The 20151-nt window shown below is 41.1% G+C and overlaps 1 protein-coding gene across 1 annotated transcript; it reads left to right on the top strand.

Annotated features, from left to right (window-relative positions):
- The first annotated feature begins 14796 nt into the window (after positions 1-14796).
- Positions 14797-19824, top strand: LOC133762199 (protein PBDC1-like). The gene is made up of 2 exons (XM_062195227.1): positions 14797-14877; positions 19078-19824. The coding sequence occupies exons 1-2, from the start codon at positions 14797-14799 to the stop codon at positions 19756-19758; spliced, it is 762 nt and encodes a 253-aa protein (XP_062051211.1). The 3' UTR covers positions 19759-19824.
- The last annotated feature ends 327 nt before the right edge of the window (positions 19825-20151 follow it).

The raw sequence follows: 20151 nt of genomic DNA, 5'->3' as shown, positions 1-20151 counted from the left end.
GAGAAAAGAGCTCTCATAGAGCCACAGTTCTTAAAATAAGTGTGAAAAATAAAAGTGGGAAGAATTCCTCTTCATGATATTCAAACTCGGTGTATAGCTGAAGTATTTAAGGTAGCATTATTGATGGAGAGTTAGACATAAAAATCAGTGGAATAGGGAACTCAGAAATCGACTCACACAAGTATGTACAATTAATTGTTTTATTATTTGAGAGGCAGGGAGAAAGAGCTCCCATCCACTGGTTCACTCTTTAAATGCCTGTAACAGCCAAGCTGGGACTAAACAGAAGCTAAGAGCTCGAAATTCAATCCAGTTTTCCCATAAAGGTGGCAGGATCCCAATTACTTGAGCTATCCTCATGCCGTCTATGTTCTGCATTAGCAAGAAGCAGGAGCCAGAAGCCAGAGCTGAGAATGGAAACTTGACCATTAGGCTAAACACCAGCTCTCAATTAATTTTTGGCAAAGCAAAAGTAACTCAATAATTATCTTTTAAATTAACAGCAATGGAGAAATTGGCCTCAATTGGCAAAAAAAAAAAAAAAAAAAAAAGAACCTTGACTTGTAATTATACAAAAATTGATTTAGACAAATATATCTCATACAAAATGAGATAGGGATATAAAATGTGAAGTGCAAAATGTAAATTTGAAACATCTACAGAAAATAACAGGAGAAAATATTTGGAACCTATGACTAGCCAAAAGTTCTTAGATATGAAATCAAAAGCACAATTCCTAAGAAGAAAAACTTATAAATTAGACCTCATTAAAATTATGAAGATTTCCAAAATATGCTGTGAAATGCAGAAAAGATATAGACTCACAGAAAATAATGCAAATCACTTATTGTGTGGCAAAGCATTTCTATGTAGAAGCACATGAGAATGTGTTCAATATCATTAGCTATTAAGTGAAATGCAAATTAGAATCACAAAGTATATTGGAATAGTTGAAATAAAAAATAGTGACAACATCAAACGCTAGTGAGAATGAGATGAAGTGGGATCACTCACAGGTTGCTGCTGTGAATACAAAATGATTAAGTCCGCTCAGAGAAATAGTTCAGCAATTAAGAAAAAAAAAAATGAGCGGCAGACACGTACCACAGTTAGGTCACTACCACCTGGGATGACTACATCCATATAGGACAGCTTTGTTCAAGTCCTGGCCCCCCTGCTTCCAATCCAGATTCCTGTTGATGTGCACTCCGGGAGGCAGCAAAGCATGGTCCAGTTAGTAGCATTCCTGCACCAACATGGGAGACCAGGCTTGAGCTCCAAGCTCCCAGCTTTGGCCTGGCTACCCCCAGTTGTTGCAGACATTTGGAGGATGGGCCAGTGGATAGAAGATCTCTCTGTGTGTCACTCTGATTTTTCAAATAGAATGAAGATACAGAAAGAAAGAAACGTGAAATTACCATGTAGATCAACAATTGCACACTCAGACATTTATCCCAGAGAAATGCAAACTTATATTCATAGCAAGAAATGAGAAAAATACCAGATGTCTTTCAACAGCTGAATGTCTTTCAATCACTTGGATCAACAGGAATAGAAGAACCTGCCCCAATTGCCATTTGTCTCAAGGACAACATGGGAAAGTGACTGGGGAAAATCAAAGGCATGGTGAAAATGTTACATCAGAATGTTTTTACCTCAATCATTGAAGGGAAAATTCTAAGACCTCACTGCCCTAGCATGGCAGGTAGCAGGCTGAGTCATCCACTTAACCTTCCCTTCAAGGTTTGCACTGCATTTCACCAATGTCAAATGGCGTTTGTAAACAGTGTTTATCTGCTTGTGCTCTTACTAGGAGCACCAAGATACCTAATTCCCTTTTCCTAAACCTTGCCCCAACATCTGTCTATGTTCCGTAAAGGAGCTTCACTTCTGCAAAATGCAGTCACATGTCCATTGGGTTGCTTTGTATGAATCTCTAACAAGGCAATGTGATGCTTATGAATTTTTCCCTTCCTACATTAAATGAGAGAGGGAAAGGGAGAGGGAAAGAGAGAGAGAGAATTTTTCCTTACTTTTATTTTTTAAATTTTTTTTTTTTGACAGGTAGAGTGGACAGTGAGAGAGAGAGAGAGACAGAGAGAAAGGTCTTCCTTTTTCCGTTGGTTCACCCTCCAATGACCGCTGTGGCCGGCGCACCACGCTGATCCGAAGCCTGGAGCCAGGTGCTTCTCCTGGTCTCCCATGCGGGTGCAGGGCCCAAGCACTTGGGCCATCCTCCACTGCACTCCCGGGCCACAGCAGAGAGCTGGCCTGGAAGAGGGGCAACCGGGACAGAATCTGGCGCTCCTACCAGGACTAGAACCCAGTGTGCCGGTGCCGCAGGCGGAGGATTAGCCTATTGAGCCGCAGTGCAGGTCTTTCCTCACATTTAAATCCAAGATGAAAATGTTGCTGAAGGCAGGGAATACTTACAATCAGTACTCATTTTTTTCATGTATTTTTTTTTCTGTGCTGTAGCTTAATGTACAGATCAGGAGCCAAATCATTATCTGGGATTTCAATAACTATGACAAAGGTCTCTCCTACACATCTTAACTAAAGCGGCTGGGATCTTTCCCAATGAACGAAAGCATTAATAGTAAAGAAGCTTGAAATGTTTGGGGTGTCAGATAACAGATTGGGACTCTAGCACCTTTTCTTGCTCTTCCAAATTCTATTTCTACACTCTAAGAAGCAGTAGGCACTATCCCATCAAGGAGGTTTTAACATTGCATCAAGGTACTTCAAACATTCATGGAAAGTGGAATTAAATTTATTTTGGTGCATAAATATTTGAAATCCTTGCATAGTTATTTCAGGAGTTCATTGGAGATGTCCTTGTATGCATGGATTTCAATGTTTTTGCAGCAAAATGAATTTATCTTTTAGAGCCACTTTACTGGGAAATTCTGAAGCACCAAATATTTTTATTTAGTAAACATGTGTTCCTCAGCAGGAAATTTCACCCCTTGTGGTTTCATATACAGCATGGGGATAACAATGATGAGATCTACCACATGTCTAAAAATGTCTAGTCCCTGGTACAAAGTAGTCTTTCAACAAATGTTCACTGCTGTTATCCTTATTATCACCATCAGTAGCATTAAAATAATTTTTTCAAAAATAATATGGTCATTAGGATTTTCTTCTTAGAAGATTCACAGCTATTAACTAATACTATTTCCTTTCTTTAAGTATTAAATTATTTGCTTCTATTCCACTCTACAGAAACACAAAATGTTAATAAATATCCTGAGAATTAACAATTCTTCCCCTGTAATACTTGACACTAATAATACACACAAGGAAAACTTATCTGCCTCTATATAACCAAAATCATTTTTATTTTGACAGGTAGAGTTAGACAGTGAGAGAGATAGACAGAGAGAAAGGTCTTCCTTCCATTGGTTCACCCCCCAAATGGCTGCCACGGCCGGCGCACTGTGCCAATCCAGAACCAGGAGCCAGATGCTTCCTCCTGGTCTCCCATGCGGGCCATCCTCCACTGCACTCCCGGACCACAGCAGAGAGCTGGACTGGAAGAGGAGCAATCAGGACAGAATCCGGCACCCCAACTGGGACTAGAACCTGGGGTGCCAGCGCTGCAGGTGGAGGATTAGCCTAGTGAGCTGCGGTGCCGGCCAACCCAAAAATCATCTTAATTTAACTTCTCAATACTCTTGTATTCCATATCATTAGAGAAGGTGCTTAATAAACTAGCCATAGTGATAAGTAAGCTAATTTCTTGCCTGTTTTCAGGACTTGAGGTACACTTTAAAAATGTATAACAAGCAGTGGGTGTTTAGCCTAGCAATTAAGATACCCATATTCCATATAGAAGTACTTGAGTCTGATCCCTGTCTCCAGCTCCTAACTTCAGCTTCCTGCTAATGCAGACCCTTGAAGACAGCAGTGATGGTTCCAGTAGTTTGGTCCCTGCCACCCAGAGAGATAGCAGGGAGACCTGGACTGTGTTCTTGGCTCCCAACTTTGACCAAGGCCACTCTGAGCCTTTGGGAGCATTTTAGGAGTGAACTTGCAGAATGGAGCATTCTCTCTCTCTCTCTCTCTCTCTCTCTCTCTCTCTCTCTCTCTCTTCTTCCACACTCTCCATCCCTCCCTCTCTCATTCTTGCCCTCTCTTTTTCATTTTCTCTCGAACTAATTAAAACGAAATGTGTTGTTAATGAAACAGTCCATTAGTGTTTTAAATTCATTCATAGTGTTGTACAACAGATCTCCAGAACTTCATCTCAAAAAACTGAAAGTCTACATTCTTTAAACATCTCTCCATTTCCCCCTTCTTGCAGGCCCTGGCAACCTCCATTCTACTTTATGTTTCTATGAATTTAACTACTTTAGGTACCTCATCAAAATGCAATCACAAAGCACTTGTCTTTTTGTGATTGGCTTATTTCACTTAGCATAATGCCTTCAAGATTCATCCATGTTTGGCTCATATAAAATGAGCCTACTTCTTTTTCTTAGCATGGGTTTGGTATTTTTCTTGAAAAGTTCCAAGAATCCAACATATAAACATCATGAGGGTTTTTCCATTTATTCTGTGAGTTTAACATGGAAACTTGAGGCAACAAAATCCTTTGGAAATTCCAAAAAGATTGTGTCTACGATCAGTTCTAATTTTAAGGTAAAATTTAGGGTATATTTAAGTTTAACATGGAAAAGAAAGATCATGCTTATTACTAACCGAGAGCATGCAGGTCCCATTTTTCAATAAATCTTACCATTAGAAATGAACCCTGATTTGCTCTCTTAACTGTTCTGATGTTGCATTACTGAGACCCTAGCATTTGACAGAAATAAAGCCAATGTATCATGCTAGTTCAGGATACTTATTTTCCTGAAAAATCTTAAAACTTTCCTCAAGTCACTAGGTCTTTCTGGCAACCAGCCATTTTATTCCTTGTATCATTTAACTGTGGTTACCTATTAATTATCCCCCATGAGATGCCCACAGTAACAATGTTTTGCAAATAAGTTTCAGCTGTCTGTTTTTTGGGGGAGGGAAAGAGGGGGCTTTGCAAGAGGGGAGGGTTGAAATCATCCCCAAAAGCCACAAAGAAAAAGCAGCCTAGTATCCCTGCTGCTAATGGCTCCCTCCCATACCACTACATTTTAGTATAATTAAGTTCTCAGTTTTCAACATAGTAAGTTCACAATCTCTAACAGCATTTCAAAAATAGGAAACTTGAAGCCTTGGTCCATGCATTTTAATTCATAGTATGGTAAACAGAAAACCTGAAAATGACAAAGATGATGCCTAACCTCCTGTGTAAGCAGAACATGGCAGTAATTCAGCCATGTGCTTCTCAGTTCTGTCACGGGTACTCCAGTACAAACTGGGTTCATCTTAGCTGGTGTGTTTTCCTTTTGGCCAGGTATGAAAGTCTAGACTCCAGAGGGCAAATATTTATTTTTGCTAGAGTTGAAAAAATAAGCCCTAAATTTTACCTTAAACTTGAACTGATCCTAGACACCATTCTTTCGGAATTTCCAAATGGTCCTGTTACCTCAAGTGTCCAAACTGGCATTTTCACTTGTTCCCCTCTTATTTACCAGCCAATTTTAGTCTTATGTAAAAAACCAAAAAACTGCTTTGAGACTTTATCACATATATCCACCCAGAGTATGAGAAAAAAAGCCAACGATAATTCTATGTTCAGTTATGTAAAATATTATTCTGTATTTTGCTAGGAAAGTATTATCCTTTGCACCAAAGAACCCAAGCAACACAGACTGTACCATGTACTTGCTACCAAGATTGACCCAGATTTCCTCTTTAGGAAGACCCATAAGTATAAATTGAGATGGACAAAAATACTCTGTTAAGACATTCACAGTTGAACTCCATCTCCCTTAGACTCAGAACTTCACTCTTGGTTGCACCTCACACCTATGGCTGATGCCTAGAAGTCTGAGGTCAGCCCAAGAAGCATGACCTGGGTCTTCACTAAACTCTGTGAATCTGCTCTGGGCTACAGTTGATTCTGTATTCCAGGCTCTGCACAGTTTTGAGTGGCATACTTTCAGCCTTCAGAAACATATGTTAGGAACAAGTATATAAAGATAGTAATTCTTAACGTTTCCATAAAGAACACACTGTACAAAGTATGTTCTCATGTATTGTATTGACACAATAATCAGAGATAATCAGGTCTAGAAACTTAGTCAAGCACATAATCTACAGAACAATAGGCGAGCAGAGCTGAGACCAGAACCCTGGTTTTCTGACTACCTCTTGTGGTTTTTGCCTTCTGGTTATCTGTGTAAGCCCTGGAGTGAAGGCCACCTTGTTCTCAATATTTCTTCTTCCTTTTTTTTTTTATGTCTCATTTCTGAATTCCCTTTATCCAGTTTTCTATGTCTGGAAGTTACCGCTGCCCCACGATAGCCTGTTCAAATCTATTCTTTCTAGTCACTTTGTGACACCTGAGCTGCTGAGATTCCTGGGCTCCAGGAATCTCTTACTTTCTCAACATCCTCCTATACTGCTGGAACCAATTCATAAGGAATTAATGGTACCTAAGAGCTGAGTGCAGAGGTTTTCAATCAGAGTTATTTTGCTCTCCAGGGGACATGTGACAGTGTCTATAGACTTTTCATGCACTGGCGTCTATTGGGTAGAGGTCAAGAATACTGCCTAACACCTCTCAACACACAGGACAAAGACTTGTCTATTCATCAATGTCAACAGTGCCCAAATGTCAAGGTTGAGAAATCTTGGCTTGGAGCAATAACCCATCCCACAATGTTTATTATAAACATTTACCCAAAGGAATGATCAATGTCAGGCCTTTCCATCACCATGTGGTTAGGAAAAATAATAAATGTCAATATGGTGTTATGTGTGTGTTGGTGGTGGCAGGGGAGGTCTCCTTTAGTCAGATCAAGAAGGTTATAGCCTGCTTTGGGTGTGTGAACTGGTAATCCTTGACATGAAAGCCAGATAAATTTTAAAAGGCTGTTTTGCGGTAGCACAGCCGAGATTTGCTGTGAGAGGGAAGCAGAAAAGAGAACACAAACATTAGTTCTCCATCTCAGAGGCCCTGAAGGTTTGTTGTGCGTCCCACAATGAATATTCTGCTTTGAGAGGTGATTCCTGTGCAAATGTGTTTCAAGTAATGGACAAGTGATGGACAACAGCCTTGAGGATTAAAATACAAACATATTTTGATGTAATGTCTGGTGAAGAACACAACTTCAGAGATGAGAACTTAAATGTGAGATCCAGAATCTGTTCTTTTGGGTACTATGAGAGCTGTGGATCTTCTAACTCCATTTCACCTACAGAAACAAAATAATTTTAAAAATTCATTCTGGGGTCTGTGCCATGTAAATTTCTAATCAAATGCAAAATTCCATTTCATCTCAAGGGTAGAAAACAATTTACTCTCAGCTTCAAGCTTGCTTTCCTTCTCCAATATCATCAATTCTGTTCTGTGTTCCTCCTTTGTGTCTCAAAGGATAAGTTGGATGAACTCAAAAAACAAAGTAAGTCCTTTGACCCCATTGTCATGCCTAACCGTTCTCAGGTCATGATATATATTTACAGTATCTTGAACGAGACATTACCACTTAATTATAACATGTTTTTCGCAAGATCATTTTCTTTAAATGCCTCACTTTGCAATTCCATTTCCTTTCCCTTCCCATTTAGCTAAATCTGGGGACTCGCTCTTCACTTCTATCTCTGGGACTTGTTTCTGCACTGGACACTTATCTACATCCACTGCTGGGCCACTTTTCAGCTGAAGTGAAACTAGTTTTCCTTTTAAAATATTTCCTCTCTTGTTACTTCTTTATGCTTAGAAAATTTACAGTACTTACATTTCCTCTCTATTTTCCTTTTGTACTACAGAACTGGAACTATCTGAAATTCTGATGATAGAAATCCAACTACAGATGAATTGACCTACTGAGATATGTGATCCTGAACTTTCCTAGCGTTTCTCCTTTTCCTAATCAGTTTTGGATTAACGTGTGTGTGTGCCACGTGTGCATATTGGGGGAGGGAGAGAGATTGTCAGAAAAAGAAAGTAGGAAATTATTTTAAAGTAGATAAAAGTGATACATTGGCTTGTGTAAGACATAGAACATAAAACAATTCCCCATCCTCTTCCATTTCAATGATCAAATCTTAAAGATCATACTTGTGTAAAAGGCGATTTTAGGACAGTATTAGTTTCAGTTCATTGTTGGAGTCTCTTTTTTTCCCTTTGACAAGGAAAATAATTTGTTTTGCTTAAATCCTTTGCTGTTTACAATAGTTGCTGTTTCAAAAAAGGATAGAAAGGAGGAAGTATAACTATGCAACAGAACACTTTTCTTGACCTTTTTCCTCAAAACAGAAGGAGAAAGGCATTTAAAATATCAAGTAAGAACTTCATGTGAAAGTATATAATTTACTTTTATAGCAAATTACTGTTTAGAGGTTAAATAAATCCAACTAGTAGAAGGGTATACAGTAGCTTGAATTCTTTTGATGTGCTGCCCTCTAGTGAGCGTTTGTTAAAACAGCAGCACTGCCTGAGCCAATGGCAGAGCCTGCTGGGAGGTCACAGCAGTGATGCTGGTGAGGGTAAGTGAGTGGAAGAGACAGGGTGGGGCAAGAAATCTACCAGGAAGTATAAGACAGAAGGCCAGAGCTCTGAAATACAGGAGATCAAAATAAGGTATGGAAACTGCTTATCAGAAATTTCTCTGATGTTTGAAAAGAGCTTGTGGACAAAGCCAGGACCAGGCCTAAGCCATAGCAAGTTCCAATGATTACCCAGCCCCTCTCTTTGGGAAACCAGGAACTTATATGAGTGACTAAGAAGCAGAAACCAGGCCGGCGCCGTGGCTCACTTGGCTAATCCTCCACCTGAGGCGCTGGCACTCCGGATTCTAGTCTCGGTTGGGGCACCAGATTCTGTCCCGGTTGCTCCTCTTCCAGGCCAGCTCTCTGCTGTGGCCCGCGAAGGCAGTGGAAGATGGCCCAAGTGCTTGGGCCCTGCACCCGCATGGGAGACCAGGAGGAAGCACCTGGCTCCTGGCTCCGGATTGGTGCAGTGCACCGGCCGTGGCGGCCATTTGGGGGGTGAACAACGGAAAAAGGAAGACCTGTTTCTCTCACTGTCTAACTCTGCTTGTCAAAAAAAAAAAAAAAAAAAAAAAAAAAAAAAAAAAAAAAAAAACCAGAAACCAAACAACTGGCACCTAGTGGTTAAAATAATAATAATATTAAGAATAATAATAAAGGTTCATGTATACAGCCAGATCCTGACTGGGAGAGATGTATGGCTAGAAATGCTTCACCTGCTACCTACTACCATCTCTGTGTAAGTAGCACCTTCTCACCTCCTTTTATCTTTTAAGATTACCCTCCCTATAAGTCAAAATGGTGGGAAAAGAGAAGGCCTCAGTGTATGATTTGTGCCACATTAGGGAAAAGAGTTAATCTGGACCTAGGAGTATGTAGGTCCCACATGGATTCTTTGTCAAATGAAAATGAGGGTAAACTAATCCACAGCTCACACAGGATGCAAAGTTTGGCGCTTTAGCCATCCCACTAACCACTGACATCTTTTGTTTCAATATTCAAAGAGAGTCTACTATCCGCTTTTTGGGTATGAATAGAAGACCAACTTTCCTCAAAAGTATGAAAAGGTAGAAATGCATTTTAGATGTCTTCACTTGATGTAGTAACATTATTCTCTTCTGGCATTCTTATTAAAATTTACTATGAACATAGGAAACATATTATTATTTCTGAGTATCTTTACTATATATTTCTTTAATCCTAAAAATAACCTTTGATGCAGGTTTAATTGCCCTAGGAAATTCTGCTACGGAAGCATGGTTTGTAAGCCCATGATTAGAAAATAGCACATGGAGGACTGAGAATTGAGCTTAGTTTTGTCTGACGCTAAAGATTCAAATATTTTTACTGTGCTCAGTTTGACTTCTCATCTTTTTAGCAACTGGTCTCCTTCTATTCGGTTACTTAATCTGACCGATAATGAAAAACCCTCTTGTCCTGAGTAAAATGGGCATTGTCATAATAACTTTAAGTATATCACCATAACTTTGTTACCATACTTTAAGAGTCAGATTTAAGTAGGCCATGGGAAATTTACTCTAGAGCCCCCAGAGGGAGTGCAAACCTGCTCACACCTTGGCTTTGGACTTCTATCTTTCTGAATTATGAGAGAATAAGTGTCTGTTGCTTTAAGCCAGCCAGCTTGTGGTTCTTGTTACAGCAGCATTGATAAACTAATATACCCATCATTGCAGATGTATTCATGTGGCTATCTGCTAGAACATGCTAAAAAGCATAGAATTTAGGAGAATAGAATAGAAAATTGTGAAGGTTCAGTGGTTACCAAAGCATAGGAGCAGGATGTGTCAAGTGGTTGGAAGCCAAATGTGGAGATCCAGAAATTCGGGAGAAATAAACAAAATGAAGGCAACAGGCCAAATGCTGTGTACTGCAGAGATCACCCAACTTTTCACTTCCACCTCGGAGCCCAGATCAATGGTCATCCTCTGCTGATTAAAAAAAAAAAAATCTTTGAGGAAAATTAACATGCTTAGAGGATGGTTCCAAAATTAGCCTTAGTATTTCTTTTAAGTTACATTTTAGATGTTCTATGTAAACAATGCCAGTTTCCTAGTAAAAACATTATTTAATGAACTTTTGATGTTATGCTAAGAGAAAAATATATATTTCAGATAGAAAAGCGATTTTTAAAATAAGCTTCAAACACTGATGTTCATACCAAAGCTTTCCTAAGGTCAACAGTAAATGTGCGTTTATGTTAGTCCTAGCCAGAAAACTCCTTTAAAATGGTATTTGTACAAACAGTTCTTTGCTCAGCTTCATAAAACCCTTAGTGAATACTTTCAAGTCTCTGTAGGAAAACAAAGTTTGACTTAAAGTTGATCACTTTCTCAGAAGAAGCAAGTGGGAGTCTTGGATGGGGTGAAGTTGCTCCTAGTCCCATTCATCACTAAGTAAAAAACAAAAAGTCTTCAAGTTTAATCAAACGAGCCTTGTGTTGACAGTTGGGAGACTTCAACTGAATTACGGTCCAGGTTCTGACATTTACTTACTTTATGACTTTAAGTCAAATAGTTTATTTCCCACTGTCTTCATTTTTGATTATTTATCATTGTGCAACGTGAGATGAGTTACATAATACTGCTCTACCTCGGTTTCCTCACCTATTAGATGAATATGAGCCTCCTTCAGAGTTGCCACAAGGATTGAAAGAGTTAATATGTCCAAAGCATTGAAAACAACGTCTGGGACAGAGTAGCAGGTGTTAGTGATTACAGTATTACATATCTTCTCTCCCCTTTCAAATCCTACCTCTTGGGGGCAAGGATTGTGTTTTACTGATCTGGTTATCTCTCTAAATACCTACTAAAGTATTCAGATATAGTACTTGTTCAATACATGCTACTGACCTGAATTTTTACTTCAAGAGCAAAGACTGTATATTGCTTAGTTTGTTGGGGTTACATTCATTTAAAATTTTTTTTTAAATTCAGTTATCTGGGAAAATAAGAGTAAGTATCTTTTGGGAAAACATCTGTGAGCACAGAATTCCCATGAGAAAGTTTCTGTCAGGTTTGGGAAATTTTATTTATTTATTTATTTATTTTACAGGCAGAGTGGACAGTGAGAGAGAGCGAGAGACAGAGAGAAAGGTCTTCCTTAACCGTTGGTTCACCCTCCAATGGCCACTGCGGCCGGCACGCTGCTGCCGGCGCACCACGCTGATCCGAAGCTTGGAGCCAGGTGCTTCTCCTGGTCTCCCATGGGGTGCAGGGCCCAAGGACTTGGACCATCCTCCACTGTACTCCCGGGCCACAACAGAGAGCTGGACTGGAAGAGGGGCAACCGGGACAGAATCTGGTGCCCTGATCAGGATTAGAACCCAGTGTGCCAGTGCCGCAGGCTGTTGAGACCATTTGGGGAATGAACCAGCAGATGGAAGATTCATTCTGCCCCACCCCTCGCTCTGTGTGTGTGTGTGTGTGTATTTCTGCCTTTCAAATAAATAAATAAATGTTAAAAAAAAATCTTCCCCAGTAAGGGCCAGAGACTTGGAGCTCTAGGGGCAGCAGTCTGCTCTCTTAGAACAGCCTGGAACATACCCACTGTCTGAAAGAGCCTCCCTCTCTCCTGATGTGTTCTCTTATTTCTTCTTTCCCCTGCCCAGCCACACAGCTCACTCTAGCCCCTTTTCTATTCTGCTAGAGTCCTCTTCTCCCAGGAGAGCTAATAATAAATTCTTTATTGCTTTTAGCTCTGGAAATAGTGTGCTTTCAGGCTGTAATTATATCCCATTTATAAATATTATCTTTAAGAGAATAGCTAATAGCTTTTTTGCAACACTATCTAGTTCTGTGGCTGCTACATTTATGTGTCAGCTAGAATCTTGAAATAAACAAAGTTTGCACACTGGTTCCTATAGAATGATGTAAGACTTTGCTAGATTACACAGATAAGAACAATTGAGTTCCTAAGATAATAAGCCAACAGTGAAATTAAAAATAAAGTGAAACATTCTGAGCAGTCTTCAGGAACCATGACAAATTAAAACCCAGCAAGTGGATGTCAGTTGTTTTGTGGAAAGTCAAATTACTCTCTCTAGAGGTTCATGTACGTAACAGTAGCTTAGAGCTAAGTTTTTTTCATAAAAACAATTCAGGTAGAAATAATTCACAGCAAAGAGTTTAAGGAATTGTGAAGAAGAATATAAATCACATTACTCTCCGACTTTAGGTTAGGAAACAAAATGCTTCTTGAAAGGAAGCAAATGCCAGGGAAAGTCTTTTGCTTAGTAGTTAAGATGCCTACATCCCACATTGGAACCCTGGGTTCAATTCCCAGTTCTGCTCCCAATTCCAGTTTCCTGTTTATTAGACAATGGGAGGCAACAATGATAGGCCAAGTAGTTGACTCCCTGCCACCCACAAAAGAGACCTGGACTGAGTTCCTAGTTCCCACTTAAGTCTGTCTTAGACCTGGCCATTGTAGGCATTCGGAGCATGAACCAGCAAATGGGAATGCATGCTTTCTCTCACAAATAAGTAAATTTTAAAAAAGGAAGCTAATGTCAAGTCTTAGGTATAATGACAGTGTCATTACAAGGGTAGCCTGGTGGCTGGTTCCTATCTTCATACAGAGAAGCTCCTACATGAAATTATGTACAACAGTCTTTCCAAAAGAAAGGAATAGTAAACATTAGCAGACTACTACACCCTTTAACTGAAGAGTTTCACTTTTTCTGGAGAGGCAGCGTTATGTCACGATAAACTGGATCAGCTCCAAAGACAAAACTTCATGGGTTACTATCAAAAACTGTGTCAGTTGAGCAAGCTGTGCCAGGTTTCCATTTGTAAAATGTATAGAACTTGTGAATAATAAAAGAATTAAATCCAAAGTGCCTAAAATAGGACCTGCACACCACAGAGACCAATGAATATTTGCTATTATGTTGTTTCTGTAATGGTTATTTAGAGTGTTTTTTATTTAGAATACTTATTAGAATTACCATATTTTTAATTATTGCTCACCTCTCTCCTCGCTCTCTTGCTAACATGTTTGTTTCTAGCTCAGGAACAGTTAAGCTGTTGCTGCTGACTTTCCTGTGATGAAAATGTGTTCTGGCCGGTGCCATGGCTCACTTGGCTAATCCTCCACCTGCGGCTCCGGCACTCCGGATTCTAGTCCCAGTTGGGGCGCCGGTTCTGTCCAGGTTGCTCCTCTTCCAGCCCAGCTCTCTGCTGCGGCCTGGGAAGGCAGTGGAGGATGGCCCAAGTGCTTGGGCCCCTGCACCTGCATGGGAGACCAGGAGGAAGCACCTGGCTTCAGATTGGCGCAGCACCCCGGCCGTAGTGGCCATTTTTGGGGGGTGAACCAACGGAAAAAGGAAGACCTTTCTCTCTGTCTCTCTCTCTCACTGTCTAACACTGCCTGTCCAAAAAAAAAAAAAAAGTGTGTTGTGAGAAAATTCTCTTCCTGACCTTAGCAAAGATGCTTCCATTAGCACTAGAAATAAGGAAACTTTAAAGAATGATACAGGAATAAATAAAAACAATTAAAATCTGCAAAGGCAGATACCACAGAATCCCAAAGCCATTTGTTACTACTTCTGAGGGAATGGGATCCCTGGGGAATCTCTGTTGTCTCTGGGACCCTGGAGACCCTCAGAATGTAGGCAGTTTCCCTCCACCTCGGAGTTTTGGCTTCTGTTTGCACTCCCCAAGCTGCCTGTTCCCTAAGACCAGCTTCCTAGCAAATCGCAGTGATCTCAGCCTTCCCTGCTTGCAGCTATCTCCCAAAACTCACAAACAGCTGTGTGATTTTACTACTTATCGTGATGCAGAAAAGGATTGCTATGAAACAATACAACTGGGGAGTTACTGACTTCCCAAGGTTCTTGTGGCCATTTGAGAATTTGAGCCTAAATACTTTTCTCTAGTGGAACACAAGTGCCAGTTTCCCCCCAGCTTTTCTCTATCCATCTTCAAGGTGGAATTTACCAAAAGAGCATCCATTACTATACCTTCTCCGAATCCCTTTCTTTTTAAAGACCTCTCAGAACAGGGGCACAGGCATAATTACAGTATTCATTAGGCTCTTCTCAAGCGAGTGACTCAAATTCCAAACATGTATCTCTGGATTTGGGCCATCACCTATATGCTTCTAACTGTGTATGTGAAAGGCCACTGGATGAAGCCCATTTAATAGGAATCTCCAATTTTAGTGGGCATCACAGACATGGAGGCCCTTCCAGGGCATCACCTGGAGAGCTTGTTAAACCACAGGGCATTCATCCCCACTGTCGGAATTTCTGATTCAGTAGGGCTAGCACAGGGCTCAAGTATTGGCATTTCCAACCAGTTTCCAAGTGATGCTGACTCTGCTGGCAGCACATTATGAGAACAACTAACGGTCCTCCTCTCCTGGTCTTCATTGTTGCCCTGTTAGAAAGAGCCTTTTCACAGTACGAAGCCAGAGTGAGATGCATAGAAGCAAAGAGAAGGGAAGGGAACATGAAGAGAATTCACACGAGTTTTTGGCTCTGGGACCTAGCAGGATAGGAAGCCAATTTCTAACCTCCATTTCCCAGTTATAGATGAGAAGTTATAATGAAGCTTCTTGCTAAGTAATTGTGAGTTTATGCCATTGCACCAAAATAACACAGCCAATAAAAATCTCAATAAAACGTATGGCTACAAAAGCCTCTATTCAAGAACATACTTCATTGCTCCTTTGTAGGTTATCAGAGAAGTTATTTCTCTGCATCAACTTATCATTTCATCAATAACTAATATTCATTACCAACATGACAATCACCGTGTTTTATTACGGAGATCTGATAGTGATTAAGGCAGATGGAAATTCCTCCAGTGGATATAGGCACAGAAGGCAAAGTTGAGCAAATGTTGGGCAAGCCTGGAATCATTCATCCATTTATTCTGCAATTATCTGTTAAACAACAATTAAGTGCTACTCACTATGCCAAGGACTGGGATGAAACAGTGAAAACATCCTTCCTGTTTAGTTTGGACAACAGAACGAAAGAGTCACAACAGAGTTAGCTCAGAGCTCCGCGCACATCAAGATGGTATTATAAACTCTGGGGTGCACAAAAAGGGGCCAGCAGGGCACCAGGTATGCATCAGTAAAGCATCACTCTCAGATACATTTAGGGCAATGATGAGAACACAGTTTACAGGAAGGGCACATAGATTATAGTGGTTCAGAGAACAGGCCTTGGACTTTGAATAGACTTGGTTTGAGGCATGGTTTCACTACCTACCAGTTAGTTACACAGAGCAACTGTTTCCCTAAGCCTCAGTTTCTTTTATTTATTAATCTGATTATTCATTTTACCTGCTATAGGTAATACTACAATAAAAACTTCATGTTAATATTGAATATATAAATGTTCTATCAACCTTTACTAAATAAAATGTCCCCAAATCACAAAATTTTAGAATAACTGCAAAGAAAAAATAAAAGCTCCCATCTTTCATGGGAAAGCTACATACAGAAGAAATATAAACAAGAAATTTCAAAAACTAAAGTGACATGAAAATTAAAGGAAGAATTTTTTTTTATTTGACAGAGTTATAGACTGTGAGAGAGAGAGACAGAGAGAAAGGTCACTCCCCAAATGGCCACTATGGCCGGCACTGCGCCAATCCGAAGCCAGGAGCCAGGAGCTTCTTCCTGGTCTCCCAGGCGGGTGCAAAAGCCCAAACACTTGGGTCATCCTCCACTGCCCTCCCAGACCACAGCAGAGAGCTAAACTGGAAGAGGAGCAACCGGGACTAGAACCCGGTGCCCGTATTGGATACCAACACCACAGGCAGAGGATTAACCAAGTGAGCCATGGCACCAGTCCCGGAAGAATTTTTTTAAACTCTTGTTCAACCATCTTATTTACTTGCAAGTCAGAGAGACAGACACAGAAAGCGAGAGAGTGGTGGTGGTGGGAGTTGGGGGCGGGGGGAGAGTACTCTCCTATCCACTGGTTCATTCCCCCAAATTCTTGCAATAGGCAGGACGGGGCCAGGCCAAAGCCAGGAGCCAGGAAGTCAATTCAGGACCCCCATGTGGCTGACAGGGATCCAACTACTTGAGCCAATCATCTGCTGATTCCCGGGGTATGTATTAGCAGTGAGCCAGAGCCAGGAGTGGAGCTTGGAGTCAAACTCAGGTACTCTGATTTTAATGCAGGCATTCCAAGTGGCATCTTAACTGGTACACCAAATGCCCACCCCCACGAAGAAGCTTTGAATAATCCACAGCTTCAGAGTTCAATCTCTAAAGACACCTTTAAGAAGCAATGTTTGATGGCACAAACTTTATGCAAAAAATATAAGAAATGGTATCATACCCATTACGAAAATTGAAAACTCAAGGCAGGCTCTGCGGCGCAGCGGGTTAAAGCCCTGGTCTGAAGTGCCGGCATCCCATATGGGCACTGGTTTGAGTCCCGGCTGCTCCTCTTCCAATCCAGCTCTCTGCTATGGCCTGGGAAAGCAGTACAAGATGGCCCAAGTACTTGGGCCCCTGCACCCATGTGGGAGACCAGGAGGAAGCTCCTGGCTCCTGGCTTCAGATCGGCGCAGTTCCGGCCATAGTGGCCATCTGGGGAGTAAACCAGCGGATGGAAGACCTCTCTCTCTGTCTCTGCCTCTCTGTGTAACTCTGTCTTTCAAATAAATAAAAAAAAAATCTTTAAACAAAAAAGAAAAGAAAATGAAAAACACACAAATTTCAAATGAAGCTGTGGGAGACCTAGGAGATTAGAAGCAATCAAAGTCATAAATCTTATGTGGCCCTCATTAATGTAAAGCAAGAAGCTTGCCCTGACAAGATTATCTGTAAGTACACATTATGTTTTATAGCAACTGGAGAACAAAAGACAAAACATCAGGCTGTAGACTTAGATTTGACTGAGGACTCCACCAGTTATGAGAGTGGGCATTTATTTATGAGCTCAAGCCTCATTTAAATGTTGTCACCACAATACCTACTCCACAGGTTTGTGAAGAATCAAGTGAGATAATGACCTTAGGGTTCCCAGGATAGTGCCTTGCCCTCGTGGGCACTCAATGGAGAGAAGTTACAATCCAGGGGAGAGTCAGAGAAAGGAATTGATTCCTGGTCTGCAGGTCAAGCATCATGCTATGACACTTGCTAATGCATCGCTTTTTCATCATTTGTTGATCACGAGAAAAAAAATGCTATTAGCCAAGTTGAATTGGCTGTTGGACCTTAGGTCAAGATTTCTGCAGCAGGAAGCCTGCTGTGGGCATAATTGTGAAATCATGAAGAATTTTTGCAATCTTAGATTGTGGTTTTGGTCCCTGGTCTGGCCCCATCCCATGTGCTCATAAGGAACAATCTGCTGTTTGAAAGCTGCCCTCACTCTGCCCAGCAGGAAAGGCCAACTTCTTAAAGTGTGGTTCTCCAGTTCATTCCCCACAATTCCTTCTTGCAGTGAGCAGATCCTGCAGGAACAAGCAGTCTGTTGATCCTGGGCCCTCCTAAAGTGAGTCATCATATTGCAGATGAGAAAAACAAAGAAGCACTGAACCTGTGGGGGAGAGTTATAAACCTACAGCAAGGTTTTCTCCAGTCCAATATCATACAAAGGGATGAACTCAGAATTCATGAGTCATTGAATTTTTTAGGTTGCATTTTTAAAAGCAGGGCCTTTTAAATTTTTTCATTTTATTGGGAAGACAGTGATAAAGTGACAAACAGACAAACACAGAGAGATCCTCCATCTGTTGATTCACATCCCAAAAAATCCCAACAGCCAGGCTGGACTAGGCCAAAGCCAGGAGCCCAGAACTCAACCCAGGTCACCTACTTGGGTGGCAGGGACATAGGTAGTTGAACTCTCACCTGCTGCCCCCCCTCCCCCAGGGTACACATTAGCAGAAAGCTGGATCAGAAGGTGGCAGCCAAAAGAAAAGTAGCCACCCAAACATGGGGTGTGGGTGTCCAAGTGGTGACTTGACTGCTGCACCAAATGCCCACCCCTAAAAACTGGGGCTTTTAAAAGTAGAAAACAGAGTTGGGCAATGAGTGTAGTAGTCAGGGCAACATTTGGGGCACCTGCAAGCCATATTAGAGTTCCTGAGTTGAAGTCTTGGTCCTACTTTTCATTCCACTTCTTACTAACGCACACCCTGGCAGGCAGTAGGTGATGGCTCAGGTAGCTGGGTCTCTGACCCCTATACTGGAGACCAAGATTGAGTTCCTGGCTCCCAGCTTCAGCCTGGCCCATCCCCAGCTATTGCAGGCATTTGGGAATGAACCAGCAAATGAGATCTTCTCTCTTCCCTCTCTCTCTCTCTCTCTCTCTCTCTCCCTCTCTCTGTGTGTGTGTGTGTTTCTGACTTTCAAATAAAATAAATCTGAAATAGTAAGAGAACATTGATCCAACTGAAATATACTAAAATTGATAAACTGATAAATAGGGTTACAGAATTTATATTCTCTATTTGTTCTACCTGTTTAAATATCCACTATTAGAAAAGCATCTTTGGAAGAGGTGAAGCCATACTTTCTGGCGCCAACACGGAGGCTAGTAGTGGAACCACTGAATTGGTTTCCTGGGAGCTGGCATCTGTGGCATATGCTCTTTCTCTCCCAGCAGAGTCTTACGGCAACAATCCAGATATTGAAGTGGCGTGGGCCGCAAGAGCAATGCAGCTTGCTGAGGTGTATTACAAGCTGATTTCAGCAGTTGACCCACAGTTCCTGAAACTCACCAAAGTGGATGACCAGATCTACTCTGAGTTCCAAAAAATTGTTGAGAAACTCAAGATAGATGCATTGGGCCCAGAAGAACCCAAATCAGAATTGGCAAAGGAGAAATGGAGGCCATTCTGCTTGAAGTTTAAAGGGATTGTGGAAGACTTCAACTATGGTACTTTGCTGCAACTAGATTGTACTCAGAGTTACACTGAGGAAAGCACCATCTTTGCCTCCAGAATACAGTTTTTGGCCATTGAAAACGCTCAGAACCGGGAAGGCTGTAACAAAGCAGTTTACATCCGTGTTCAGCACAAAGGAGAGAAAGCAGCGGTCAGTGGAGGAGAGCAAGAGAAAGCCAATAAAAAAGAAGAGAAAGGAGCCAACAGTGGAGGGGAAAAAGAGGAGAGAGCTGCCAGAGAAGGAGAAAAAGAGAAAGAAGCTGACAAAGAAATCTGAAGTGGGGAATAGCTACGTAAGGTGAACAGGGAATAGCGCTCTAGAGGCTACTATAGCTGAGCCAAATGCCACAGTGCTGTTTGCACAGACGCCTTGGGTTATAAATGTATATCTTAATGCAACTGAAAGCTCAGAGAGATATCTCTCTAGCCAAAGAGTCAGGAGCTGCTCTGGTTGTTTTATAAACTGGCTTAAAGACTATTAGTGAAGTTTTAGTTGACTGTGTGTTGTTTCTTGACTCTCACTGCTGCTCAAATAAGAAATCTTGTAAATAAATGTCTTTTGTTTCTTAACAAAAAAAAGCAAAGCATTTTTGAATTAAAAGAAATTTTGCAATTAAAATTAAGTTAAAAGAGTGGCTAGCATTGTGACTTAGCAGGTTGAGTTGTAGCC

Source organism: Lepus europaeus, chromosome 6, assembly GCF_033115175.1.
Source record: "Lepus europaeus isolate LE1 chromosome 6, mLepTim1.pri, whole genome shotgun sequence".
NCBI classification, from domain to species: domain Eukaryota; kingdom Metazoa; phylum Chordata; class Mammalia; order Lagomorpha; family Leporidae; genus Lepus; species Lepus europaeus.
Note: the sequence above shows the minus strand (reverse complement) of the source record. Positions and strands in the feature narration are given on the sequence as shown.

What these genes read in the sequence shown, in the direction of transcription:
- LOC133762199 (XM_062195227.1), top strand. Translation starts at nt 14,797, where the DNA reads ATGGAGGCCCTTCCAGGGCATCACCTGGAGAGCTTGTTAAACCACAGG. An exon ending in CTGTCGGAATTTCTGATTCA is followed by an intron (nt 14,878 to 19,077) that starts GTAGGGCTAGCA and finishes ATCCACTATTAG; the next exon opens with AAAAGCATCTTTGGAAGAGG.